The sequence below is a fragment of the Oryza sativa genome, chromosome 1 (assembly GCF_034140825.1).
Source record: "Oryza sativa Japonica Group chromosome 1, ASM3414082v1".
NCBI classification, from domain to species: domain Eukaryota; kingdom Viridiplantae; phylum Streptophyta; class Magnoliopsida; order Poales; family Poaceae; genus Oryza; species Oryza sativa.
Window position 1 is genome coordinate 14,796,442 of NC_089035.1, and position 27,650 is coordinate 14,824,091.

General features: G+C 41.8%; 2 protein-coding genes, 1 long non-coding RNA gene and 1 pseudogene across 3 annotated transcripts; 2 read left to right on the forward strand and 2 right to left on the reverse strand.

The window, feature by feature from the left end:
- The first annotated feature begins 1,547 nt into the window (after positions 1-1,547).
- Positions 1,548-3,921, forward strand: LOC9269555 (uncharacterized). The gene is made up of 3 exons (XM_015792003.3): positions 1,548-1,663; positions 1,763-1,907; positions 3,360-3,921. The coding sequence occupies exons 1-3, from the start codon at positions 1,626-1,628 to the stop codon at positions 3,624-3,626; spliced, it is 450 nt and encodes a 149-aa protein (XP_015647489.1). The 5' UTR covers positions 1,548-1,625; the 3' UTR covers positions 3,627-3,921.
- Positions 3,922-4,156: 235 nt separating this feature from the next.
- On the reverse strand, positions 4,157-13,848 carry LOC4325812 (phytyl ester synthase 1, chloroplastic). The gene is made up of 13 exons (XM_015791971.3): positions 13,368-13,848; positions 12,847-12,898; positions 12,427-12,482; positions 8,059-8,217; positions 7,858-7,962; positions 7,319-7,425; positions 6,703-6,824; positions 6,483-6,591; positions 6,215-6,348; positions 5,745-6,114; positions 5,448-5,561; positions 5,016-5,101; positions 4,157-4,762 (listed from the first exon to the last, which is right to left on the reverse strand). The coding sequence occupies exons 1-13, from the start codon at positions 13,747-13,749 to the stop codon at positions 4,462-4,464; spliced, it is 2,097 nt and encodes a 698-aa protein (XP_015647457.1). The 5' UTR covers positions 13,750-13,848; the 3' UTR covers positions 4,157-4,461.
- LOC136356809 (ribosomal RNA small subunit methyltransferase, mitochondrial-like) lies at positions 8,680-9,889 on the forward strand (annotated as a pseudogene).
- Positions 13,849-25,040: 11,192 nt separating the features above from the next.
- Positions 25,041-27,294, reverse strand: LOC107280213 (uncharacterized). Its single transcript, XR_001544076.3, has 3 exons — positions 27,063-27,294; positions 25,650-25,814; positions 25,041-25,562 (listed from the first exon to the last, which is right to left on the reverse strand). It is a non-coding gene; the product is annotated as an uncharacterized lncRNA (long non-coding RNA).
- Between the last annotated feature and the right edge of the window lie 356 nt (positions 27,295-27,650).

Consider the following 27,650-nt stretch of genomic DNA (forward strand, 5'->3'; position numbering starts at 1 on the left):
GAGCCCGAGAATTACATATCAGCATCAATATGCCTCTTCTCAGAGTCATTATGCTTGTTAAAGAAATACTTAACACATGCCATTGCCATGTAATAGTCAATGTGGCCAAAACCACTTATAAAACCGCTCTATAAGTTTATTTCAACTATTTTGTATACTTAACGGGATAGAATATCCATTTCATAATTCAGAGGTTAAGTAACATGTAATAGTCAATGTGGCCAAAACCACTCAATAAGTTTATTTCAACTTATTTGTATACTTTACGAGGTAGAATATCCATTTCATAGTTAAGAGGTTAAGTACCATATAATAGTCAATGTGGCCAAAACCACTTATAAAACCACTCTATAAGTTTATTTCGATTGGTTTGTATACTTCACAGATAGAATATCCATTTCATAATTCAGAGGACAAGCCTTGGTGCATCAGAATAAACAAGATTTAGGAGCGGCTGTATGGACAGGTTTGCCTCCCACCCTTCAGATCGAGTTTCTGCGGACGTGTTAGCCTCTTTCCCAATTGATTTTCCTCCAAATGGCCGCGGCTTTTTTATGGGTAAGTGAAGAGGGCGATTTTCAGCAAAGACTTTTTGCCAGCGAGAGGTAGAGGAAGAGGCCGATGAGATTGGAGTGAGTTGTTGAAGAATATCTTTGATTTCGGAGAAAGTGAGAAGTGGGGGGAAGAGGCCGACAAGATTGGGACGAGTTGTTGAAGAATATCTCTGATTATGTAGAAACCCGGGTCGCTCTTATCCTTTTTTTTTTCACACGAGTGCAACTGTCTCTTTTTTTCACACGAGTGGAGTTTTGCCACCGAATTGGCTCTCCCCGATGAACGAGATTTTTCTTGTCCTACAAAGTTAAAGCTTAGCTTACTCTTAAAGGCTAGTTTTTTTTCCAAACATATAGCCTTGCTATATAAGAGCAAGTCTAATAATAGAGCTGACTATTTACTCCAAAACAAACACATGAACAAAAACTATTGTTTAAATATAACTTAGGAAGTGCTCGATCTATGTACTATTCTTTAAAGTACTATTTTTTCTTGTCACAATATATTATCACTCCTGACTTGATTGGCAGTGAGTTGCTCATCTGCCTAGGAGCACACAAAGCGTCGATAAGAGCAAGGATAATAGTGGGCTATAAGCAAGCTATATACTTATGTGGAAGAGAGAGATAAAAAAAAGTGGGGAGTGTTGGCTCTCATGCAAGAGCTAACTGCATACAAACTCCAAGAAATATGTATTAAATTCATGGTGAGAGAAAGAGAGAGGATGAAGAAAATAAAGATAACCTTATAGCCAATCTACTATACATGTTAGGTTTAACATTGACTAACAGTAAGTAGTGAGCTCTACTATTAAACTTGCTCTAATATAGTCGATTAGGCTCGCTGGTGTTTTCTCTCACCTCTACGTCACTGCTACAGTTGATATGAAAAGCTTATAGTCAATTATTGTACTTGCTCTAAGTATAGGCTTGCCTGTGATTAGTAACCAAACTGGCCCTATATTTTTCAGTTGGAAGAACACATAGTTGCTCACCGGTTTCAGTTGAAAAGAAGGGGAGAAAATAAAAAGCTCACCGGCGGCTTCTCTCCTCTCGCCGGTCGACGGCGCGATGCTGCGCGGATTCCCTCAGGCCCGGAGGCTCCTCAGGTGATCTCCATCTCCCCTTGTTCTTCTTCTTGTCCTGCGCAACCGATGGGCGGGTTCTTGATGCGCCGTCGCTCTGGGTATGGGGGGTTTTGGTTTCAGGAGGATGGGGTTGGAGAAGGAAGACGCCTACTTCTGGAAGCAGATGGGCAAGGGCATGCTCTGCACCTACGCGCTCTTCGGCGCCGCCTGGCTCTGGAACGAGACCTCTCCCCTCGGCTGGTGGACGCTCAAGCCGCGCCCCAAGGTAATCTCTTCTTGTAGTTAGGGTCTAGGGATGCATATCTGAAGATATGATTTAACTGGAACCAAGCCTATACAATCAGTTTCTTGGGGGGTTTTCTTTTTCAGAATTTTTGAATACAGATAACTCTGAGCATGGAGGATTAGGTATTTTGCAGATGTTTCTGTAATGTTGATTGCACAATCGACCAGCATATTTTCCTTAGTGATGTATGATGACAGTTTTATACAAGGAGGGCCTGTAAATTCTCATTTGGTTATAATATTTACTGTTGATAAAAACAGTGAGTTGCACTGAAAAATATGCGACATCATTGGGAGTCCAATTAATTGATAACGAGAAGGAAAAACCCTAAGCATAATGCTGATCCTGCAATTTATCTATGAAAACTTTGGCAGCCTTTTTGATCTGTAAAGACGACGTAGAAGTTGACCGTGCAGTGTTGTTAATTCTGACATTCCTCTCACAGTTTGTTTTCCTATCTCCTATACATCTTAATAGTGTTGTTGAATCTTTCATCTTATGTTTAGGAAATTTCTAAATCTTATTTACTCTGTTGAAAGAAGTACCGTAAGCACATTGAGATATTAGCACATTACTGTTGATTAGGGAAGCTTATTTATTTGAATTTATTATCTTAGGTAGAACTCACATAGTCGCACCGATATCCCCTGTCTGATTCTTCTTGCATAATACTAGTTGGGTGTGAGAACTCTGAAATGAGATTAATTAATAGCATGTGTATATTTTTCAAATTAAAACTGAACTCTGAAATCTGACAAGGTGGAAACGAACTGATGTGGCATTTTGTTTTATTGTAAGATATATGTGCAGAGAAATAAATTCATCCTGTTTTTATACCCAATTACTGAAACATCTTGGTTAAGGACCACCAGTAGCTAATGCCAATTCATCCTGATTCTGAACTCTAGTCAAGTATTCATCTTTCTTTTAAGAAGTCACTGTTGATTTTGGCAAATCAATTGATGAGAAGCATGTTCTGTATTTTGATGGTATGCTATTCAATGAATTTTCTGGCTGGCTGGATGCATGAAACATAGCATACGGTAGCCTCCTAATCGTCCATATGCCACATTATACTTTACTGAACCAACAATTATAGATCTTCATTTGCAATTCCTAAGCACCTCTGATATGTATCGCCTATATCCATCTCAATTCCCAACCATGAAATGGTAGGATGAAACATAAGTGCATAAACATTAGAATGATATATCTTTTTAAAAAAATGTATTATAGTTGTGTAGAAACAAATAGTTTGCCATTGAGATCTCAGAAAGATATAGGTATTTTTGTTACCACGTGAGCTAAAGCTCTTTTGAAACATTGTGGCTAACAGCCTATGGCCATATATGTGCTAAGAACCTAACACTTCTTTCGGCTTACTCTTATTCAAGTTATCCTTTCTGATATGTTATCTTCCATGTTTCTCAGGAAGAAAGAGAAATGGCCCACCTTTACGAGCGCAGGATGTTTCCATACCCAGGTGATGAAGAGGCAGTTGAGGAGTTCATAAAAAGTGGAGGTGCTCTAGGCACCACAATTGGACCCAAAGGTTTTGCTGATTCCAACATGGACTCTGATAACATGCAGAAACAATTGCAGTCAAAAAAGTTTGACCAAGAAGCACAGAAGCTCTGGTTTCGGATGAGGAATGAGGTCGTACAAGAACTCCAAGAGAAGGGATTCGATGTTGAATGAAATTTTACTTCTACATAAACAGAAATGGAGTAAAGCTGAAGTATGTGCAAATTGTTTCAGCTTGTTAGCCGTCTAGGAAATTAGGAGCTTAGAATGCACGCAAAATGTTAAAACACCTACTTTGCAATCTGGAGATTTTTTTTTTTAATTTGAGAAAGCAATCTGGAGAATCTAGAGAGTTTACTATTCAACTTCAATTTGGTCTTGTTGGGTCATTGCATTCCATCAGTTACAGATTTTGTACCTTAAAGATATGGTATCAGTTACCAGTATCTCCTCGCGTTTCAGTTTTGAAGATCATATTGTCTGGTTTCTATAAATTTTATGCCTGGATGTTCATCAAAAATTTGGTGATGCTTAATCCCCCCCCTGCTGCAATGTGTACAATCCAATGGCAAAGCCGCAAAGGTGGTCTTATAATCAGGTAGTTACAACAGGTTCAGCTGGCAACTGGACTTAGCAACTCCTTAGTTCAGAGCCCAAGAATATCACTTTTGTATTATAGAAAAAAAAAAGATGGAACCCTTATGTATGAGCAAGAATTCCATTCATCAGTAACTAGTCTGTATATCAATCACTATACATTGGTTAAAATATATAACAAAAAAAAAACTGTTCAGATATATCTGTTCTACTTTACTATACACTTGTATAATGGCCTATTTGGGGGTATGTTCCATCAAAATGTGTAACTGATTCAAGAGTTGCAGGCTTGCAGCCAGCCTACTGAAAATGCTATTTACTTCCAACAGATAATACCCCCTTTCCATGTTTGCTTCGGAACACAAGATTGCCGATGCTCATTCAATCACAGTACCACGAGATCACCCAACCTTCATGGTTCAAATGTTGGGACCTCTGCAGAAGCACCCCAAGATGCCTGGTACACTGCACGCTGCGCTATGCTTCTGTAAGGATCTTCCTCCCTCTTCCTCTTCAGATATGACATTAAGCTCTCTACTTCGGATTTGATATGCAAATACACTTCGTTTGCACTTTTCCTATCTCTGACGACATTATCCATACCTTTCATTTCGATTGGTTTGCCAAATAGGTAGTAGAACCGGCCTGGCACTTTGGGGAGCAAAGCAGGTATGTGAACGTCTTGATTTCCATCCTCTCCTTTGACGCTATCCCTGAAACAAATTATGTGAACACATAATGAACAAATAAAAGTGTGCTCTTTTGCAATCCCATCACTTTGTGGCAAGATTCTTGTAGTAATATTCTTACTTGCACTATCATGAGGTTAAGTTGTGGCAAACTGAGTGATGTTTTTGTCAAGCTTTGAATTTTGTAGTATTTAGCCGAAGTTCTAAAGTCATCGTGATATGGGGCGATTACCCCTGTTGAGAAAGCCAAAATACGAAGGGATGATAGAAATCTTACCTTACTCTTTGGGCTTCTCGGTTAATCGACTCAATCCATTCCCGAAGGTAGGGAATGTTCTTTTGATCATTGTAGTCGGCGACCAACTGCAGAAACAAGAATGTTTACTCGTCATAGAAACAAGATGGATAACCACAAACAGAAACTGCATCACCACCACACAAGATATTGAGCAATCATGCATGTGTGGTTATTTGATGACTCTGCTTCTTGAAGAAAAAAAAGGAAACAGTGCTAAGATGCATGGCATCCTTGTTTTTCACACAAGAACTGATAGAGTGGTATTTTGCAGGAGGTCAGCAAAAATCACAGGCATATTTGCAACATTTCTCCTTTTTTAGAGAGAGAATCAAAATTTTCTTCTGAAAAAGAATTAGTCGCACATCTGAAAATTTTAGATATATGGTGGAGGAGAAATAGATGGAAGTTTACCTCTAAAACATCATCTTCTCCTACAAAACCAAATGGTATGATAGTAACACCAAAACGTGCTGCCATTCTTACAAATTCTGGTTGGTCTGGCCAAAACAACTTGTATGCTTCACCCTGCAAAGTACAACAGAATCATTACAGTAAGGGCAAAAGATGTTTTTTTTTTCTATGCAGAACACTGACATTTTTTCATGACTGACAAGATCAGTACATGTGCGATTTAGTTAATTCTGACTTGATATATTTATGACCATATATTTCATATTTGTCGATGCAAATTAGAGATATTAAACGCACCTTCCTGTGAAGAGCTTCCCGCACACCGCCTGGATAGAGCAAAACAAATTGATTTCTCTCAAACAACCTATACATATTGATCGCAGTGACTGGTAATCCACCGTACATAGAAATTGTATCGAACCGAGACAGCTCCTGTCGCGAACTCTCATGTTTTCCTCCAAATAAAATTGGGTGAGCCATACCACGGAAACTTGTTCTCTTCTCTCTCAAGAACTCCTCGTACAATGGACTCAACTCGATCCCCATCAGTGCATGATAACCCACAAACAAGACAGGACCTTGGTCAGGAACACCAGTAAGGCCACGAACAATCTTCCCATTCTTCAGGGTAGACAGCATGACTGGGCTCAATGCAAGGTGAAACAATCTGCAGAAGTTTTAGTTCGCTAATTACTGATTCATTTATATGGCAAAATTACATGCAAAAGTAAAATAGAATTTTGAATTCTCATAGTGCGTTAACATACTTGTGATCTTCATCGAATGTTTTCTTGAACTCACTCAATGTCGGGGGAATGTAATCCGTCACAGGATCCCGTTGTCTGCCACGGCGGTACATATTTACTCCTTTTATGACTGATAAAAGATTAACACCGTCCTCCTGTCCAAAATAGTTAGGTAGTGCTTGCATGAGGAGATTCCTTTGGTATTTTTGTAGATTCTGTTTCCTAAGGATCTGAAGCCAATTCCCCAATAAAACAGGTTACTATAAAATTGAAGTGTGATGCGTCATACCAACAGTAGTGTATGGCCATTGTCTTTGAAGTACCGAACTCTGCAGTTTTTCAGTGATTTGAAGAGTCTATCTGCCTCTTCTCCACTTGGCAGAAGATTATCATTGCCACTGAATAAAAGTATTTAGTGTTTCAGCATAAGACCGAATTTATAGGATTAATCCAGATTATAGAACTACAGAATACATGCTGTAGTGTCATGTATCAGGCATTCAGGCTACCTAGCAAGAAGTAGAACTTCAGCTTGTACAGCATGAAGACGAGAGTTAGCGTAGGCTGCTCCTGACTTCAGCAGCTTGAGTTTCCAGAAAAGAGTATCCCTTGGTATGATATCTGCCAATTCCTGAGAAATAACAAAAAGGAATGAAAAATAATTAGATGAAATGTTTTCTCAAATAGTACGAAGTATTATGTATCTCCTTGAGAATGCCCAAATTGTAGCTGATTTCAGCTGCACTACGGCTAAAAGAAAGAGCTAATTTGGTTTTTTTTTTAAAAAAACAAAAAGAGCTAAAAGAAATACATGCTGCCCCAACATTTCACGATGTGATCTGAAAAAGCATTACTTTGTAAAAGCATTTCTTTCAATACATGTATTCTGCCATTGGAGCAAAAGTTTCAAATTACAAAAAACTTAGTTATTTGAAAATGCTTATCTGGATCCATAGATAAAAGTGGCAACATTTAGCTAGTAATGTTTTAAAATTTAGTCATTACTTTTAAGTTTAAAAGCATAAAAATGTAGATATTCCTCATGCACATGTTGTTGTTTATGTAAAAATGAGTAATAGATAGAACCAGATGAGGAAATGAAAATAAGGTATGATAATAACATACTGAAAGCAAAGGCAGCATGGAAGTGAGACTATCTGACAACTTCTGCAGAGTTTTTGGAGGAGAAAGGTTGTTCTCAACGCTGACCATAGCCATTTTAAGAGGATCGCCTGTTCACACACCATCTTTAGATCAATTAAAAAAGATACAAAAGGAAGTGTTGAGTGTTAATTGTAAATATGCTGAGATAGAATCCTGGATGAAAATACTAAGATAAATTTCCAAAAAAAAAATGTAAAAGCTAATATGCTTTTATGTAAAAACTAGTATGCTTCATACTAGAGTTGTTGATCAGTGACCCGGCATGAATTTTCCAAGTTTAAGGCTACCTTTTGGAACATTGGACTACCAAAGACCGTTTCCCAATATAATAAGAAATAAATGAACAGTAAGCAATAAAAAGATGCTTTGGTTCTCAGGCTGGATCAAAAAAGTGTATTGCATTACAAGCATAGCAAATCATCCGATTGGCCAAAACACACAAAACAACAAAGCTAGAATGAATGTATATTAACGAACTTACAAGCTAAAAAGAGGTATACCCATGACAAAACTGAGAAGATATGGAACTGTGACATGAAGTTCACTTGGCATTGCTTCCAACACAGGTAATATCGGCTGCAACGGAGTCTTTGCAAAGGACGTTGCTGGCAACATTGAAGGTTGTTTGTTACTACAACTCAAACAAATTTATGAGAAGGAACGTTACCAATTAAAATAGAACTAAAGAAAATTTCACCTGCCTGGATTAATCAGTATGAGAACCAGATCAATTTGTGGATTACGAGCTGCCACCGAAAGTGCTAGGCATCCTCCAAATGAGTCCCCGATGAGATATATGGGTCGGTTTGGTGACATAGCATGCTCATATTTGATAGAATTTTCCACAATCTGCAACAACCCTGTATGCATTGTATTCACACGCATTAGCAGTTTGATTTAAATTCAAGGTCATAATTTCGCTTTGAATTAATTTCCTAAATTCTAATAAGCCTTTGGGCTTTGTTAGCCCATTCCCAACCCAATGACTAAAATAGTGTCTATAGCATTAAATAAGTTGCCACATATGATAAAAATGATGTGTCAAGTGAATAAATAAGGAAAGAAAAGGAAACCATGTCATGAGACATGATTTCTACATAACATTCAAGACATCCTGTGAGATAAGTAGCATTAAATTTAAATATGAAATAGTGTTGTTTGCATTGGAAAATTATTGTCTAGTCCTAGTTTCTTGATGACGTGGAGTTTATGAACTATATCTGGTGTCTTAGATTGGGAATGGCCTTACATCATGCTGAAATTACCACGGTGCACGAAAATTCCTAAATTCCATGCAGATGAATAGTTTTTCACCGTTGTAATTTTTTTTTGTCGACCAAAAGATGGCATGAACGTCGGAGGAGTCTCCTTCCTCCGAGCCCAACGCGGCGGCGCTCGCTACCTCTGCTCCTGGTCGGCCTCGCCTACTGCGGCGGCGGCGGCGGCGTGGCACCGGCACGGAGGAGGGTTCTGGCTGCACAAGGCGCGCGGGCAGCATCTCCTCACCAACCCGCGCGTCCTCGACGCCATCGTCGCGCACGCCGCGCTCCGCTCCGCCCGGTCGACGCCGTCACAGCCCTCGCCGCCGGCCTCGGCCTCGCGCACAAGCTCACGGTCCCCGCCCACGCGTTCGACAGAATGCCTCAAAGAAAAATGAAGAAAAAAAAAACGCTGATCCTCTCTTCTTCTCCCGTTGCCAGGTGACCACGGGCGACTCCATGGCGATCGAGCTCCCCAAGTTCGACATCTGCGTCGCCAGCATCCCATACGGGATCTCGTCGCCACTGACCGCGAAGCTGCTGATCGGCTCCCACCGGTTCAGGGCGCGGTTCGCGCGGCGGCTGATGGGCACGCCGGGGCACGGGGAGCGCAACCTCCTCGCCACCAACGCGCGCCTGGTCGCCGACGTGCGGCTGCTCATGGACGTGAGCAGGCCGGAGTTCTCCTCCCTCGTCGAGATCCGCCCCAAGCAGACCCGGCCCAAGGAGTTCGCCGCCGGCGTCGAGCTCCACGAGTGGCTCGCGTTCACGCGCGCGTGCACCGGACAGCACAAGCTCCAGCGGCAGCATCAGCCGCCGCCCAAGAAGAAGAAGAGCAAGAAGAAGAGGAAGACACTCGGCGTCCTCTTCAAGTAGGACGAGATGGTCATCGAGCTGCTAAGGCTAGCCCAAGGACACGCCGGCGGCGGCAGTGAAGATGGCGGCGTCGTCGTCGTCGGCAACAATGAGGATGACCGCGACGGCGACGTCGGCGTCGCAAGTGGTTTCAGCAGGGAAGAGGTCGTGGCGTTCAAGGAGAGGATCGCCGGAGCATTGCGGTCCGCCGCGCTCGCCGGCAAGACGGCGTCGCAGCTGCCCAACGACGAGCTGCTCAGGTTGCTTCGGCTCTTCATTCACTGGGGGATACGCTTCGGTAGAGGCGTAGAAAACATCAAATTCTTAACGCAAATAGGGAAATAAAATAATACAAGCTTATGCATATTCTCTTTTTTCTTTATGAGTTACAGCTTTTACTTAAACATTTAATTATCTATCTATCTATCTATCTATTATATACTAAAAGTCCATTAAACATCCTATAAACGCTATTAAGCCACCACATAGCGCTCCTATAATCGCTCCTACATCGTCACGTGGCATTTAATTATTTAGCGGTCGATTTTTACTAATATACCGTGGATCTATTATTTTCTACCATTAGATTTATTTATGTAAATAGAAAGAGATAAAAAGAAGTGCCCGCATAGCATTCGCCTGTTGCGAACGTCTCCGATCCGTCGAATCCCTGTTACCTAATGAGCAATGCTACACGTAATAAATTTATATCCTAATTAGCGTTAATTAGCACTCATCAGTTAATTAGTACTGTGTAATTAGCATACGTAGGTGTTATTAAGAAATTTCAGCTCCATGCATACAAAAGTAGCAAGCCCACCATATTTAGTGTGGTATTTTTTTTCAGTATTTAATAGCAACACATTATATTCAATAATTTATATCCTAAATTTTAAACATGCCATTCATATTAAAGCCCTATTCAAAATTTTTTTAAAAAATATCTGCTCATAAACTTTGTACAAAAATAATCCTTTGTATCCATAAACTTTACATGGCAAAAAAATTCTATTAGGAAACTTTCTTCGGTAATTAAAAAAAATCAACTCATGGGATTCAAAAAATAAAAAAATGTAAGATTAAAAAAATCCATTCACAAACTTTCTATGGAAAATGTTTATATTCATAAACTTTAGGAAACTTTCTACAACAATTAAATATTTATTAATAGGACTTTAAAAATTATACGCAAAATGCACCATTTTATTATATGATAAAATCACTCAATAAGTAGAAATTATAATTATGACTACATCCGCATGCAAAATTATTTTATATACCGAAACATGCATGTATTTCCAGCTTGAAAGAAAGGGACATGTATATATCATATTTTTTTCAGATCAGATAGACTTGCATGCACTCTTCTAGAATGAGCCCAGCCCACGTGTCCGTTCGTGCAAACTCCTTCTCGCACACGTCCGCGCAACAGCCATCTCGGCCCGCATGTCCCACCCCTCCCATCCATACATGTGCTTGCGTACGTATGTGCCTCCCCCATATATTTCATTTATCTTCTATTTTCCCTTTTAGTTAGATAGAAAAAATATTTAATGATTTATACACCGCCACATACTATTTCTATAATCGCTCCTACACTGCCACGTGGCATTTAATCATCTAGTCGTCAATTTTCACTAATATACTGTGGACCCATTATTTTCTACCATTAGATTTATTTATCCAAATAGAAAGGGATAAAAAGGACGCGCATATCCCACCCCTCCCGTCCAGTAGGTGTGCTTGCGTACGTATGTACCTCCCCTATATATTTCCTTTCTCTTCTATTTTCCTTTTTAGTTAGATGGAAAAAAATATTTTATGATTTATACAAATACAAAATGATAAAAAAGGGCCCGTATACCCTCCCTGCCTGTCCAGTATGCATGTGTACTTACCTCTCCCATATATTGTTTTCCTCTTTTAGTTACATGGAAAAAATATTTTATGATAACAAATTTTAAACAATTATATTATCTAAATCATATAGATAATTTTTATTTGCGCACACTATTAGATTATTTACTATAAAATTTAAAATTGAAAATCTAAATTAACTATATTATTAAAGAAATTCATTATTTTAGTCATATATATTCTACGAACTATAGCTTTTGTTCACTAATTCATATATTTTTAAGAAAAAATCATAATAGATTTTAAACCTTCTGATTAATAACATGGGTGGACAATTTTGACAACAAGAAACCTAACCAGTTGAACTACGCTCACTTTATTATGTTGGACATAAAAACAACCATAATTTTTAAGCTACATTTTTTAAATACTCATATGCCTTTTAAACCGGTAGAACCACTATTTCTAATCATTAGATCTATCTTATATATGAAAAAGTGTTTATTCATGGTACATGACATTTCAAAAATATTACTGTGCAATGATACTTCGTTGTTATAGTATTCCTACTAGGTTGCGTGGAGTCTCTCATCCACACTACATGAAATGTTCATAGATAGATCGTCTCTCAAAATATATCAATCATATTAGGCTATATAATTAAACCCATGTATTTCGTGGAGCTTCATGTCCCACCCAATACATCTTTTAACATATTATGATAATATATTATACAATTAAAAAAAGAAAACACCTTATTTTTATTTTACACTTATTTTACTTTCGTTGACATATTTTCTAAAGAAAATAAATCTACCTTCTTTTCAAATGATGAAGAAGATTATAAATAATTGCTTATAGATATTACTTATATATGATATATATAAGGGTAATAGGTTAAAATATTATTAAACAATTAATTAATGCTGACAAAAAACAATTTATGGAGAAATCGTGGTAGATGTTCTCCGGTTAATATCTCGCTTTTATAAATACCTCAAATTTAGCGTACACGTATGCCCGCGCGAATCTTCCTAGTTTTGTTAATAATAGTGAAGAAGCCTAAGTGGATAATAACATAATTTATTTATTTATTACCTTCAAATGGCGTACGATCATTCACTGGTATATGCAAGCAGCGAACCTCGAATACCCTGCAGATTCGAGATGGAGGGGGAAACAATTAAATTGAATTGTGGTTTTTTTATTCAGCAAAAGACTACAGCTATAACTTGGTGTAGAGGACGATTGAGTACTGGAGACAAGTGCACTTATATAAAAATATAAACAAAAGTAGTTTTTTGTACTACAGTACTACTACTACAACAGTTACTGGCACAAACTCAGAATAACCTAAGCAGAAAAAAAAAAGGAAGTGTTTATATCAAAATAATTTAATGGAACTTTGCAGAAAGGAAACCAATAAAGTCGGCAAAGGAAGATCATAAGCTAGTTAACTCCAAAAGTGTAAATATAGCTAGAGAAGTCGTTGTGTCTTTATCAGAAGAAAGAAGTCACCTTCCCAAAGACTTGTGGTGCAAAATGAGCCCCATTCCAACACCATCAGTTCCTGTTGTGCAGTCAAATCTAATCAGAAATTGTTAACACGCAATACTCTAATTTAACCACTCAGGCGACAGCCTTTTTGGGAGATCTTCCTTTGTTTCTTCCATACCAGGATCCTATGTCTTCAAAATCACGGTGATTTTATCGCTGACATGTGGACCAAGTTAGAACTTACTGTATTTATTTTCCAAGAGTTTTGACAGTAGTATTCCTCTGTTTATCCGAGTTAGCATATCGAAATATATATATATTCATAGCTGAACACTACCCCAGGAAATGAAAAAAAATATATAATGGTATAATACTGATATGAAAAATGAATATGTGGATTATGATCCTGCAGGGACATGGCAATTGTCTCATCATGTGATTTGCTGCTAAGTCTGGTTTTTACTCTGTAATATAATTGTAGCCGCGAACAAACAGTAATTAGCTGTGAATATTTGGACGGAAGCAACGTAATTAACGTATACCTGGCAAGAAGAGCAGCAGCGGCGCGTTGTCCACCGCCGGCCGGCCGGCGTCGACGGGGCAGAACCACCGCGGCGGGCCGCCGTCGTCGCTGGAGACGGCCCTGGCCGCCGCGAAGTAGTCCTTCACCGTGACGCCGCCGAACCCGTCGTCGTAGAGAGCCTCCACCACCCTGCCCGTCCTCACCTCCGCCGCATCCTCCCTCCTCTTCTCCTCCTCCTCCACACCCACCTGCCGCTGCTGCTGCGTCTCCGCATTCACGGACACCGCCACCGACGCCGTCCCCACGGAGCTCGCCGCCCGTAGCGTCGCGGAGGGCCGCCGCCACCGACAGCCGAGGCCGCCAGCGGCGACGGCGGGGAGCGTGTGGAGCGCGGCGGACATGGCGGCGGAATGCGCGGCGCGGCTTTGGTCGGAGAAGCAGGGGGGAGGAGAGGAGAGGAGATGAGGCGGGGGAATGATTGATTGATGCGCGCAGAGCTTTTTGAGGGGCGCAAAAAAAAAGGGGGGGGCTTAAAGAGGTGACGTCACCCGCAGATTGCCATGTAGGAGTACTACAGGTGTAGCGTGGCCGTTGGTGCTTTTCATTTTTTTTTTGGTTGATGGTGATTCTGAGTCGTGGTTGGCACGGGAGCCACTATTAAAAGTATTAAAAGAGAGAGGGGAAAAAAAGAACAGCAATGAGAATTTTGTAGTGGAAACCTCAAGATTCTTCAGTAAAAAGTGGTGATCTTTCAGGATGGGGTGTTGGCTTGGCTTGGCTTGTGGCTGGAGAAGATAAACTACTGTAAAGCATTTTGTGCCGTTGCACAAATGGACAGATACCAAATGGGGGGTGCACGTGCTTTGCATAGTGTGGTGGGCTGGAATCGTCGGTAGGACTGCAAAAAATAATACTACGCGTGTGTTTAGTAGTTTGGGTGTAAAGTTTTTAAGTATACGAATACACATTTGAAGTATTAAACGTAGATTGATAACAAAACAAATTATAAATTTTACCTGTAAACTGCGAGACGAATTTATTAAGCCTAATTAATTCGTCATTAGCAAATATTTATTGTAACATCATATTATCAAATCATGTCGTAATTAGGCTCAAAAGGTCCGTCTCGCAATTTACATGCAAACTGTGCAATTATTTTTTTTTCACATTTAGTGTCCTATGCATGTGTCCAAATATTTGATGTGATATTTTTTTGCCAATTTTTTTGGAATATAAACAAGGCCTATGTGTATTTGATTTACCTACACTACACAAAGCATGTACCGGAGAGGTGTTGTAGTAATTTTAGTTTCCAAAAACAATTACTCTCTCCGTTTCATATTATAAGTCATTTTGATTATTTTCCTAAACAAACTTATTTAGATTTCCAAGTTTATAGAAAAAATAGTAACATAACGTATATATAATCAAAATATATATTCAATATTACATTAAAAAAACTAATTTGGTGTGGTAGATATTATAACTTTTTTCTACAAACCCAATCAAATCTAAAATAGTTTGACTAGAAAAAGACAAAATGACTAATAATATAAAACGGAGGGAGTACTATCTCAAATGAAACATATGTCGTTTACTTTTAAAACTTTGACCACATATTTGAAATATTTGTTAAAGATGATGAGGGGTAGATTTATCGTGAAAATTACTTTCCTTTCCTTTTCTTGATAATAGTTAAAAAAATACTTTCATAATCTCATAGACTTGTTAGATTTTACAAGTTAATTGTAATTAAAATTCCGTGGTTAAAGACCCGTCCTATAATGGCAAAATAGAATATACGGTATATATTTGTGACCAGAAAAATGTAGGAATGTCTTCTTTTTAGTTAGATAATTGGTAGGAATACCTGGTTGGTAAACGGAAATGAAAAGAAAAGGGCGAAATTCAACCTCGTGTAGGGTAAGGCACGGCCGTGGAGGTGACAAGAAGCGTGGCACAGCACCAGCAGCATACTAGTACTGTACTTTTGTGGTGGGCAAGCCACATCTCATCACATGCCGGCCCACGAGGCTGTTGCGTCCCACATGGCCCACGGGGTCATCGTTTGGCTTGTTTGCAGATGAAAAATAATTCCTGAATAAAACTTTTACATATGTGTCTTTAGCAATCTAAAAATAAAAACTGAAAAATAAATTAAGATGAAAAATAAATCTCAGAATCAACTCTAAATTTAGAATTAAAAATTTAAATTTTAGTTTATAAGTAATTATAGGCAAAAAGATGACAGGCTAGTCGCGACGCGCGACCGTTTAGATTTAGAATCGATCGTGTCGACTCGCGCCTCTTGGTGTCGATCGGTTGCTTAGCTCACTTGGATTTTGTGCCCGGCCAACTATACCAGCGCAGATGCCATGTCGACGTGTCACTGTCGGCTACGCGGCTGGCTCCGATCGATCACTGATACTGATACTTGGCGCGAGCGTGCGGGCCACCCAACAGAATGGCCACCGCCTAGTTCCCATGCCAATCTGCCGAGAATGATGTTTTTGAATTGATGTTATAATATATCCTATTGAAGTAAAAATTATTGGCAATGCCTATATTCAATTTGGCACTAATCTAGAATATTTTTCTCTATTATCTATACCATCAATATTTGGCATCATATTAAAGCAATCCAAGCATATGTAATAAATCTCTACCATATACTTATACACATAAACAGACTCTCGCGTCGCCCCTCCCCCTTGGACGATACGGGAGGCGACGACCCCGCCGGCGTGCGTCCCCCCTCCTTCCTCCTCCGCCTCGCCGAAGCCCGAGCGGCCGTCGGCAAAGCCATGCGGCCGCAGTGACGGCGGCGGCGGGGCTTCATTTTCCCCTTGTTGCGCTCGGGCAGGGGGGCTGCGCGGGACGGAGGAAACCGCCTAGATCTGTGCTGCTCGGCCGGATCTGGCGGCACGGCGGTGGCATCGGAGTTTGGGAGTGCTGGCAGCGGTGGGAAAGTCCGCCAGATCCGCATTTGGATCTGGTGGGGAGGCGGCTGGCGGCGGCGCACGATTGTGGTGGCAACGGCGGCAGCGACGCCCGATGGTGGCGGTGGCGGGTGAGGTCTGGCCCACGGCGGCCGGATCTGGCCAAACAGCCGTTGGCGACGACAATGACTGTGGCTGAGCGACGGCGGCAAGCAGCGGGCAACGACGACGGTTGACGGAGGTGCTGGAGGCTGAGGCAGGCGCGACGTGCGCGGAGGTGCATGAGGCTGCAACGGCGGCGGAGGCGCAGAAGGGCCACGATGACGGCTGAGACCCGGGAGGCAGCGGCAGACGCAACGGCGGCGCACGGAGGCTGTGGATGGCTGGCAGGGATTGCGGCTGGCATGGCCAGCTCAGCGATGGCTCAGCCGGCAACCAGCATGATGAGCGCGTGGAGTGTGGCCGGCGGTGCCGGTGTGGCACGCCAAAGTGCGCAGCAGGAGGTGAAGCTGGTTGAGATGGAGACCGGTGAGGTGGCAGCACGGGGAGACTGGCCAGCGGGGGGCGCTGGTGCAGTGAAGCCCATGCGCCGGCAAAGGTGTTGATGGCGGTGGAGCAATGGTGCATTTGTAGAAGATCGGCAGGTGATGGACAGCGGGTGAAAACCCAGCCTGGCCTTGGCCGGATCGACAACAATGACGTTCGAGTGCCATTCCCCTCCTTAGAGCGTTGTCATGCCATCTCACCCCTCAAGGGTGGCTGCCAGGTGAAAGCTCAGTCTCGGTTCTCTTTGAGACCTTGACGGACGGCGGTGGCGGTTTCCCGTCGCTTCTCTCCCTAGAGACATCGTCGAGGCATCCCCTTGCCGAAGCCCCTCAAGCAATTGGTGCAACCCCGCTCTAGATTCTAGTCCTTTTGTGGTGGCGTTCTAGTTTCTACAAGTTGGCCGCGTAGGAGGGCCTAGGGGGAGAGGAGTTACATTCTTCTCTCTCACCCTCAATCCCTAAATCGTGAAGACTTGGATAGAGTGGAGCGTTGTGTTGATTGTAAGGGTTGGGTTTTGGGTGATCTCGACTGTCTTCCTTTGTTGGCCTAGCGGCGGTCGGTCACGCTTAGCAGCGGCCGGTCCGTGCTAACCTTCTCCTAGATATGTGTGTTGGCGTTGTCGGTGTGTAGGTGGTGGTATACTTTTTCCATTTTCCTGGTTATGACCATCTAGGGTTGTAATCTCGTAATTTTTTCCTGTTCTATCAATAGAACTTCGCACCGTCTTAGTGCGAGTCGTTCAAAAAAAATAAATCTCTACCATACCAAAGATTTGGTAGTGTTAAAATATGCCAAAAATTTGGTACTACCAATGATATCATTGGTAAGGTAGAGAACCAAACGGCCATATAGTACTTCCTTTATCCAAAAATCTTAAATCTTAAACCAATGTTCTTTTCTCCTGGAGATAAAAGATAAAGATGAAAATTAAGTGTTTTACGAAAAATAAGGTGGTATTAACATATGATTAATTAAGTTTTAATTATTACAAACTAGAAAAATAGATTAATCTAATATTTTAGAGCAACTTTCATATAGAAAATTTTCACACAAGACACACTGTTTAACAGTTTGAAAAGCGTGCCATAAATATTCAATATTTTATCCACTCTTTGTAGTGGAAACGAACATGATAGTCTTTATACATCTATAAGTGGAGGAGTTGTCCTTTTGTTTTACAATGCTAAATTAAATTGTTAACTGGAACTCGCAGGCCAGGTTCTCAGCGAGCAGCTCCGGTGCCACACTCCTGAGGTTGGCAACGCTTACCGTATTCACCAGGCCGTTGATTCTCTTCCTCAGGGTGTCCTAGCTGAGACGCTGGTACTCGGCGGCAGAGGCAGCGCTGTCGTTGGCCTCCCTCGTCGCCATCCGTGCCGTCATGTGGAAGGGCGGGATGTAGATCCCTTTGGCCATTCGCTAACCGGGGATCATCTCCGGCAGAAGTGGTGGTGGTGGGGGCAGCATTGGAGTTGTCGGCTAGGAATAGGATTCAGCTCCTTCCTATTAGGGGTTCACCCGCGAGTAGGGGTGGGCAAAGAAGACCGAACCGAAATGACCGAGACCGAGACCGAAACCGAACTAACCGAGACCGAAAAATTCGAATCAGCACTTTCTACAAACCGAATTTAGTTCGGTCAAATTCAGTTTTAGGGCTCGGTTAACCGAATTGACCGAAAAAACCGAAATATATCACTGGATTAGGCCCAATACCTCTTCCTCCAAAAACCAGAAAAAAACTTATCCTCACCCACGACCCCCCAGTAGTCCACCCCCACCAACCTCCTCCTCTCGGCCTCTCCATCCACCCCCTTCCCATCCCCATCCCCTCCTCCCCAGTGCAGCCATGCTGGTGACCGACGGTGGAGCTCCCGGATAGCCTCCCGCAGGCTGTTCCTCTACCTCCCGTGGGCCATAGCCTCCGCGCCGCCGCTTCCGACGCCAGCGCTACCTGCTACTGCTGCTCGGTCAGCTGGTGACTGGTGAGCGGCGTCAGGAGGAGGATGAGGAGGAGGAGGAGGGGGGGGGGGGAGAGCGCCGACGAGGGTAGGCTCGCGCCGGCAGAGAGTTCGAACGACGGCGTTGAGAGGAACAGCATGGCCGGCGCGGCGGCGGCAGGGTGGGCCCTGCCTGGGATTCCTCTGCTTTGGTGGCTCGCGTCATCGTCGTATCCGCACCCCGGTGGATGGGATCTGGAGCTTCTGGTAGTCGGTAGAATGGTGGAGATCGACGGGACCCAAGTCATGGCAAGATCGATTTGATTTGATTTGCTTCTTTTTTTTTTCTGAATCATATGCGGCATCATATTGTAGTTCTTCATCCGACTTACTTCGATTCATTGATCTTGTATGGAGTACTTATTTTTGTGTGATTAATTTTTTTTTGTTGTTCATATGCTGTTATGGTTAGTTCAGTCTATGACCGAGACCGAACCGAACTAACCGAAGACCGAAGTGCTCGAAGTGCTCGGTCTTAAGTTTTCTTGAAAACCGATCAGTCTTGTGATTCTGAAGACCGAATTTTCCAAAAGACCGAAGAACCTAACCGAATTTATCGGTTAGACCGAATGCCTACCCTTACCCGCGAGAGAGTATGCGGCGCAGCGGCGGTGGCGGCCGGGGAGGTGGGAGACAGCGGGGTGGCGAATAGCCGCGACCTACGAGGACACCACGTCACGACTTACGAGTGAAAAGTCGAAAACTTGTACTACATACCTTTTTTTATTGAAACTTCTGGCCCTAATTTTTTAGGGTGAAAAGCTTTGACGTATTACGTTGGATATACGGACACACATTTGTAGTATTAAACGTAGACTAATAACAAAACAAATTACATATTCCACCTATAAACTGTGAGCTGAATTTATTAAGCATAATTAATTCGTCATTAGCAAATGTTCACTGTAGCACCACATTGTCAAATCATAGAGCAACTAGGTTTAAAAGATTCGTCTCGCAATTTACACGTAATTTCTTTGCATGCTTGCAAGCGACCAAGGAGGGCCGCGGGGGGATGACTTCAGTGCGAGCACCATTAAAGAGCATGATGGCCCAACAAGTGTCGGAGGGGTTGGAAAAATTCGGTGTTCGTGGCCGCCTTCACGTACGGAATCCGGACTCCCACCTAGGGGTGCAAGTGGGGCGGGCTTTTTTTATGGCCCGCAGTCCCGCCCCACAAAAAAGCCCGTAAATTTGCGAGCGGGCCATCCCGTATGGACCTTGCAAAATTGTTTGGCCCATCCCGCATAGCCCGTTGGGCGCCACCACATTAGGGCACGAGACTGGGTCTCTGGGAGACACGAGACACCGCCGCAGCCGAGACAGGAGACGGCGGCGGTGAGACGACGCCGCGGCGGTGCTACTCTCGTCTTCCTCGTCGCCCATCCATCTTCCTCGGCGAGACGACGCCGCAGCAGCCATCCCCAACCCCCACGTGTGTTCGGGGCGAGCCTGCTACGCTACCCGTGCTGCTGCCTCCAACTCTCTACCCATCACTGGCTCCATCGGCCTGGGAGACTGGGAGCAGGTAACTTCGAGCTGCCATGGAAGAGGGCTGCAGTTCCAATTGGCCGGCCACACCTTGTGCCGCAGCGACGACGGCCGGTCAATTGTTTTTCCTCCTTCAAGATTTGTTTGTTCTTCAAGCAGCAGGGGATTTGTTTGATGAGAAGTGATTTCTACTCATTTGGATTATTGAATAAGAACTTCAGATTAAATAATAAGCATTTGGGTGAGATTTGGTTTTGGATCAAGTCGCTAAGAATGGTTAGCAGGCCAGGACTGGCTTGGACTATACTTGTTATGTCATTGAAAAATGAAGTGTTGAACACATGTTAATACTAACATCCTTATGTACCAGTTTGATGTTGTTAATCACTTGTCAGGTCATTTAGCATTATTAGTGTTTGTGGCTCTGCTGAATCTGTGAGTTCTCTTGCATGTTCTTGAGCTAGTACCTCTGCTGAATTTGTGAGTTCTCTGACATGTTTCTTGAGCTAGTAGCTCTGAATCTGTTTCCTGTTCACTGTCCTCTTGATGTTGCAATTTTATATTTTCTTCCCTCTCTTGGTAGGTTTAATCTGCAATTTTATAGCTTTATTCCTTCTCTTGCTAGGATTAATCCTAGCTAAATTTGGGACAGGGAGTAGTTCTGTGCTTGTGTGAATATTTTCACGTGAAAATAGTACAGTTTTGTTTGCTGATTGATGAATATTATGCCAATGTGGGCTGTCCAGTGGTGCCCGTCGGGCTGAAAAATCTGCCAAGCCGTGCGGGGCGGGCTGCCGTTTGCCCGCATAGGGAGTTTGCGGCTGGTGTGGGGCGGGGCGGGACGGCCCACAACCCATCCCACTTGCAATCCTACAAGTCCCACCCGTCGCCGCCATCACCTGCAAGCTAAACTGGGTGCTGTGTGTCGGCTGCCGCCGACACGTGAGCACAGCGTCGCCAGAGATGCTGCGGGAGATGGGCTGCGTGTTGGAAATATGGTCATAATTCGATATATTTTAATTCAAAATATTAAGACAATAAACATGACACATATAGGGTATGAACTAGTGCAATTGATAAAGTGAATCATCATGAGCATGCTTAATATAAAATAAGCATCAACATAGACATAAAAACGCAATAACATTGCGACTAACAGTAGAACTTGAGGAAATAACGTGAGTAGGTTATACACTGAGGATGGCCCTCCACTGGAGTTTGAGGCAGTATTGCCTCCGTTGGTGTTGACGGGAACCTCCTTCTCATTGTCTCCAATGTTGCTGTCGTCTCCGGTGTTCGACATGTTGGCAAAGACGATGTAGAGGAAGACGAACAGGAGCAATTGCGCATAGCGCTCCCAAAAACTTGATCGTCCGCCTATCCGTGCAAGTACGCAAGCGGACGGAGTTCTGGAGGCACCTGCTCGTCCCGTGCACCTGTGCACGCAGGTGAACAGGACTGGGGAAGGATCATGCTGGGCAGGAAAAGAGAGAGAAACCGGCAAGAGGAATAGAGGAAGAACAAAAGAACCATGCACTATTGAAATCATTCCCTTTGGCGGAGTATGTATATGCGTGCGCAAGACTAACGTTCGGGACCATCAACCGAGTGTTTAATTCAGTAACCGATGCGCTCGTTAATATGACCAATACAGAATCAATTACCGTGTTTATTACCGTTCGAGACCATCAACCGCGTGCTTAATTCAATAACCAACGCGCTCGTGAATATTATCGTCCGTTATAAAACGAGAGAGATCATTCCCTTTGGCGGAGTATATGCGTGCACAAGAGTAACGTTCGGAACCATCAACTGCAAGAGTAACGTTCGGGACCATTAACCGCGTGCTTAATTCGGTAGCCGATGCGCTCGATTACTGTGTTTATTACCGTTCAGGACCATCAACCGCGTGCTCGTTAATATTATCGTCCGTTACAAAACGAGAGAGAATTCCCATCATTAAAACAGAATCAATTACCATGTTTATTACTGTTCGGGACCATCAACCGCAGAGAGAATTCCCAATAACCAATATGCTCATTAAAACAGAATCAATTACTGTGTTTATTACCGTTTGGGACCATCAACCGCGCGTGCTTAATTCAGTAAGCGATGCGCAAGAGTAACATTCGGGACCATCAACCGTGTGCTTAATTCAGTAAGCGACGTGCTCGTTAATATTACCGATACAGAATCAGTTACCGTATTTTCTCAACCGGTCAACAAAGTCTATCCACTAGCTTCATATTTAAGTTGAGACCTCTTTACTTTTAAGGTGGTATTATTACTCATAGCACTTCATGCGAGTCAATAAAATTTAGCCCATTAATGTAACACTGCGTTAGCGCCGTCGGGAAAGCTCTCTGCTGCGTGGGCACTGGGCAGCCGAATCCGACCCAGTCGGAGCTTGAGTCGTTCAGTACTTGAGTAGCCTATCCGATTGACGGTCCCAGAGTTCATATGGTCACTATAATCTCTTTTTTTTTAATCTAAAATATACCCGTACGTTACAATGGGTGAAGGCTATTTTACGTCGTATTGTCTTAAATTACATATGTAACTTTAGTGTATTTACAATATAAGTTTTAAAATTACATATGTAAGTTTTTAAATTACATATATATATATATATATATATATAAATATATATAAAAGTAGTGTATAATTTAAGTGTAAGTACTATATAGTATACTATATATATATATGTGTGTGTCTATATATATATATATATATATATATATATATATATATATATATATATATATATATATATATATATATATATATATATATATAGGACACTCATATGGGGCACCATGGTATCTAATGCACAAAATTACTCAAATTTTTCAAAATTTTCAAATTGTGAGTATATACCTAGTTATAATAATTTGATTCATACCTATACTTATCAACAAAAAAACTCAAATTTAACTTTATTTCACAATCCATGATTACATACCTAACTAATTATATGTATGGATGCTATATACCTAGAATCAAAATCTAACAAAAACAAGTTCAAATTCAGTTCAAACTTGCTTTAAACTAGTTAGTAAAGTAGTTAATGTTAATACCTAAGTAATTGAAAAAGTTTCATACTCATTTGAATTGGGTATATACTCAATTTCAACAATGGTGCCCGGGCACCATGGAGCACCAAACAAATTTACTATATATATATATATATATATATATATATATATATATATATATATATATATATATATATATATATATATAGGAGTAACTCTTTTCTTTGCCTAACACGATGGGTAATTAAATGGTCATACATGTCGCTGTTTGCCTAAATAAATATGATGAATTCATGTTGATGGGTAATTAAATGGTGATACATGTTGCTGTTTGCCTAAACAAATATGATGAATGTATGTTGTGCAATGTTCAATGGGCATGGCGCATTTCCCCGCAAAAAAAAAAAAGGGCATGGCGCATAGGAGAACTACGTTAGCGGCACCAGAATTATGTCACCTGGTGATAATCGACTGTAATCTGGTGATAATTATGTCACCAGAATTATAGCAAATCCTTTTTCAAAGAGATTTCTTATACGACTCCTCCTGTATTTCCAAAAGCGAACTAATTTAAAACCCGACTTAAATAGGGACCTGTATTTCCAAAAGCGGACGAACTTAAATACCGACTCATATACGGATGACGTACCAAAGTATCGGTAAAAACATCTTCAATTTTTATAATAGTAGAGAAGAGATGCGCTGCCACATCGGTCCTTCTCCTCCGTTTCATATTAAGTCAAAATTTTGACTAATTTATAAAAAAAATAGCAACATCTACAATAAATTAGTTTCATTAAATTTAATATTGAATATATTTTGATAATATATTTATTTTGTATTAAAAATGTTATTATTTTTAACAAACTTGATCAAATTTAAGGACTTTTAACTAGAAAAATGTCAAACAACTTATAATATGAAATGGAGCGAGTATGTTTTTTAAGACTTACATGTGGATCCATCTTTTTAAATTCTAATTTTTATTTTCTTATTGTGATGCCAGGTGAGTGCCATGTCGAAATAAAAACCAAGTTAACCTGCCACATATGCAACCACATGAGCCAAAACTGATCTCAAAACTATTGAAGAGGTTGATTTACACTGGTTTTACCAGTTGGAAGAGATACGAAATACCTGGTCAAGGGACGTAAAATGATCCATAGATGAGGGACGTAAAATGAACTTATTCCGCATATAATTGATGCTCCGGCCCATTTAGTAAGTTAATTAAATTCCAAAAGATGGTGGTTGGCCGTTAAATATTTGCTCGTCTTGCAAAGTTGCAAGATGGGGATGATGGCCTCCGTTCGTACCGCCGCGATACGCGAGGCTGCTTATCCCGTACGTAAAATCATGTCGTCCACCGGTCGATCGCATCCATACACCTCGGTAACTAGGATTCAATGAAACATATACTCCGATTTTTGATTAAGATATGTCTCATCAAATTTCAGGTAATTACTCCCTCCCAAAATATAAGTGTGTCCAGATTCGTAGCACTAGGAAGTGTTTCATCCGTCTAAAATCACTTATTTTTTAAGGAGGGGGTAAGTATATTTTAGATAAAGAAAGTACTCTAGTAGTAGTTAATTACGTGTACATGCTATTGTGTTTGCTTACCCCCCCTATTGTGGTTATCTAAATTACCCCCTTAAACTCTAATACCAGACATTTGATAATCTGAACTTGTAAATCCGGACGAATCACCCCCTTTACTTAATCCGGAACGGTTTTCAGCCAATATGACAGCAGGTTCTCAAACAGCAGCATATCCATGGATTATGGATAGATTGTGGTTCTTGTTAAAAAAACAAAAAGCTCTTCAAATGTTCAGTTACGCTCATTGAGCTGACTGAACCACCATGCAGTTGTATGAAGGTGTAGATTGGCAGATCAGGACTTCAGGATGAACAAGTATCTTCCTAGTAGTTCTTAAAACAGTTCAGCAGGGGACAGTTGCTTTGCCATTTAGAGCACCCATCTGAAAACAGAACGGTGTTCCCACAGCACCACTGCACCAGCTCGTCCAATGATCCAGTCCATGTAGCAACAGAAAAATTGTTACAACTTCTAAGTATCCATGATAGGCATAAAACCTTAAAGCTTCAGCTTCCCTTTATGCCGCCTGTGAAGCTTCTGCTTCTTCTAGGCGCAGCTTCTGGTAATCGTTAGCATGCATTATGTCCTCATGATTGATTGCACTCTGAGAAAAGTAGAAAAAAGGTATTCTTTTCAGAAACAAAAATTGACCCAAATTATTCGTGTTAGAGATCATAATTTATTTTCTTACATGAATGCCCTGAGCACAAAAAAGACTCTTCAAAATGTTGGATACTTCATCCATGCCTAGAAGAGCTCAGCTCAGTCTCAGAGGTTGTCGGCGCAGCCAAAGCTGCACATGGCTGATCTTATTGCTTCATTTGGAATCCCGATATTGACATCTTCAGACAATTGGCTGAAAATATTTGATGTTTCAGTTCAATCATTATTGTCATCGTCTTGCAGTTCGAACAAATCCTTCACATCTTTGGCTTTAAAAAAAATTTCACCTCTGCTAAATTTTTAAGTTTAGTGAGTAGTTGTGTCAACTACCCATTTTGTTGTACCAGAACCGACCCAAGCGGCTGTGGGATGCCACCACTAGGTTTCTAGAACTCTTTCTCGGCCAATAGTCTGCGTATGCTTTTTTGTTGAATGCTTCTTGTGTTGTATGCCTTTTTGTTTTTGTTTGATAATGCTTGTGCGAGCTACAATATGGTTATGAAATACATTAGATCTATTCACGGGGACTACTTTCTCATTTGTTTTCCTGTAAAATGCTAATTTTGTAGAGAATTACTGTTGAAAATAAAACTACATATAAGCCAAAATTCAGTGAATAAATGACAAAGCATTACTATGCTAGCCTAGCAGTAAGGGAATATCAAAACAGCAATGTATCTCCTCTCCAACCCTATCTTAATGTTTAAGATAATTGGCTGAAAATATTGGATGTTTCAGTCAAACATTTACTGAAATTATTGGATGATCAGTCTATATACTATCACATCTCCTCTCCCATCATATAATAATGTTTTAAGACATTAAGCTTGTCTCTGCTTAAGACACGGTTTTCTGATTATTGTGTGCATGGAGTATGTTGTATGGAGGAGTGTTACGGAGTAATCGAACTATTTTGCAATTGGTTGAATTATCCCATGAGTAGCAATGTCAACAGGGAAAAAAAATCTAATCTACAAATTTCAAAAAAGCAAAGCGCTAATGTCTAGCGCTGCCTCCAACCGAGAGACCCGACTGTGTGCCTCTAGGGCATCTTTACTTCTTTTTTTTTTATGGATGCAGCTGACCGGCAGGGGGTCGCCTGCCGTGCCCCCGTAAGTAGGGGGATCTTTTCACTGCTCCTCTTTTTTTTTTTTTGCAGCTGGCCGGCAGGGGGTCCCCTGCCGTGCCCCGTATAGGGGATCTTTACACTGCTCTTTTTTTTTTGCGGCTGAACGGTAGGCGGGTACACGGCCCTACCGCTGCCCATTGCAGTCGGGGTGGGTGCCTCTAGGGTGGCGATGGAATAGAATCAAATCGAGCTAATAAACAGGTCGTGTTGTCTCAGAATCGGCGATATGGTACAAAACTAATTGCCGGATGGATTCAGTCCGAGCCAAAGAACAGCGCGCATATCGACCTAGGAGTAGAGGCAGAAGCATACCTGGTCTCCACGGAAGCCGGCGGCGAAGGGCGCCGTCGATCTAAGCCGGTGCTGAATCTTCGCGCCGCCGATGCCGGCATGCCGCGGAGAGTACATCGGAGATCCAGATCCTCCTGGAGTTTTGACGGCGCGTCCGCAGCCAGCTGCTCGCTGCCGGAGCCAGAATTGGGGAATCGGCGGCGTCGGGGGAGGAGAGGAAGCAACAAGGTGAGGGGGGAGATCGAGGGTTCCCATCGACTCAAGTGTCGATGCAAGCCCTATACGGGCTAGGCTTCTCTCTTCAGGCCTGGGCATCGAGCCCAAGCTGCTGCAGGCCCAGTCCACGCCTGTTTTTCTTTTCTTTTTCTTTTTTTCTAAAGGATTTTTGTTTGTGCTCAAATTGGTAATGCGGTTGTTTGGTTTTATAGCGGTTACAAGTTGAAATAAGTAAGCCAAGGATATTGATTTGTTCACGCAGCCATGTATCCTGCCCAAAAGTTTGGCAGAGGACAACAGAGTTTGCCATTTATAGAGTACCCGTTTGAAGACTTTGGCCCTTCCCTGTTTGAAGTTTCTGGTGGCTAAGAAGGGTCTATTTAGATTGGTATC

What these genes read in the sequence shown, in the direction of transcription:
- LOC9269555 (XM_015792003.3), top strand. Translation starts at nt 1,626, where the DNA reads ATGCTGCGCGGATTCCCTCAGGCCCGGAGGCTCCTCAG. An exon ending in CAGGCCCGGAGGCTCCTCAG is followed by an intron (nt 1,664 to 1,762) that starts GTGATCTCCATC and finishes TTTTGGTTTCAG; the next exon opens with GAGGATGGGGTTGGAGAAGG. An exon ending in CGCTCAAGCCGCGCCCCAAG is followed by an intron (nt 1,908 to 3,359) that starts GTAATCTCTTCT and finishes CATGTTTCTCAG; the next exon opens with GAAGAAAGAGAAATGGCCCA.
- LOC4325812 (XM_015791971.3), bottom strand. Translation starts at nt 13,749, where the DNA reads ATGTCCGCCGCGCTCCACACGCTCCCCGCCGTCGCCGCTGGCGGCCTC. An exon ending in GAAGTTCTACTTCTTGCTAG is followed by an intron (nt 6,592 to 6,702) that starts GTAGCCTGAATG and finishes ACTTTTATTCAG; the next exon opens with TGGCAATGATAATCTTCTGC. An exon ending in ATGGCCATACACTACTGTTG is followed by an intron (nt 6,349 to 6,482) that starts GTATGACGCATC and finishes TATTTTGGACAG; the next exon opens with GAGGACGGTGTTAATCTTTT.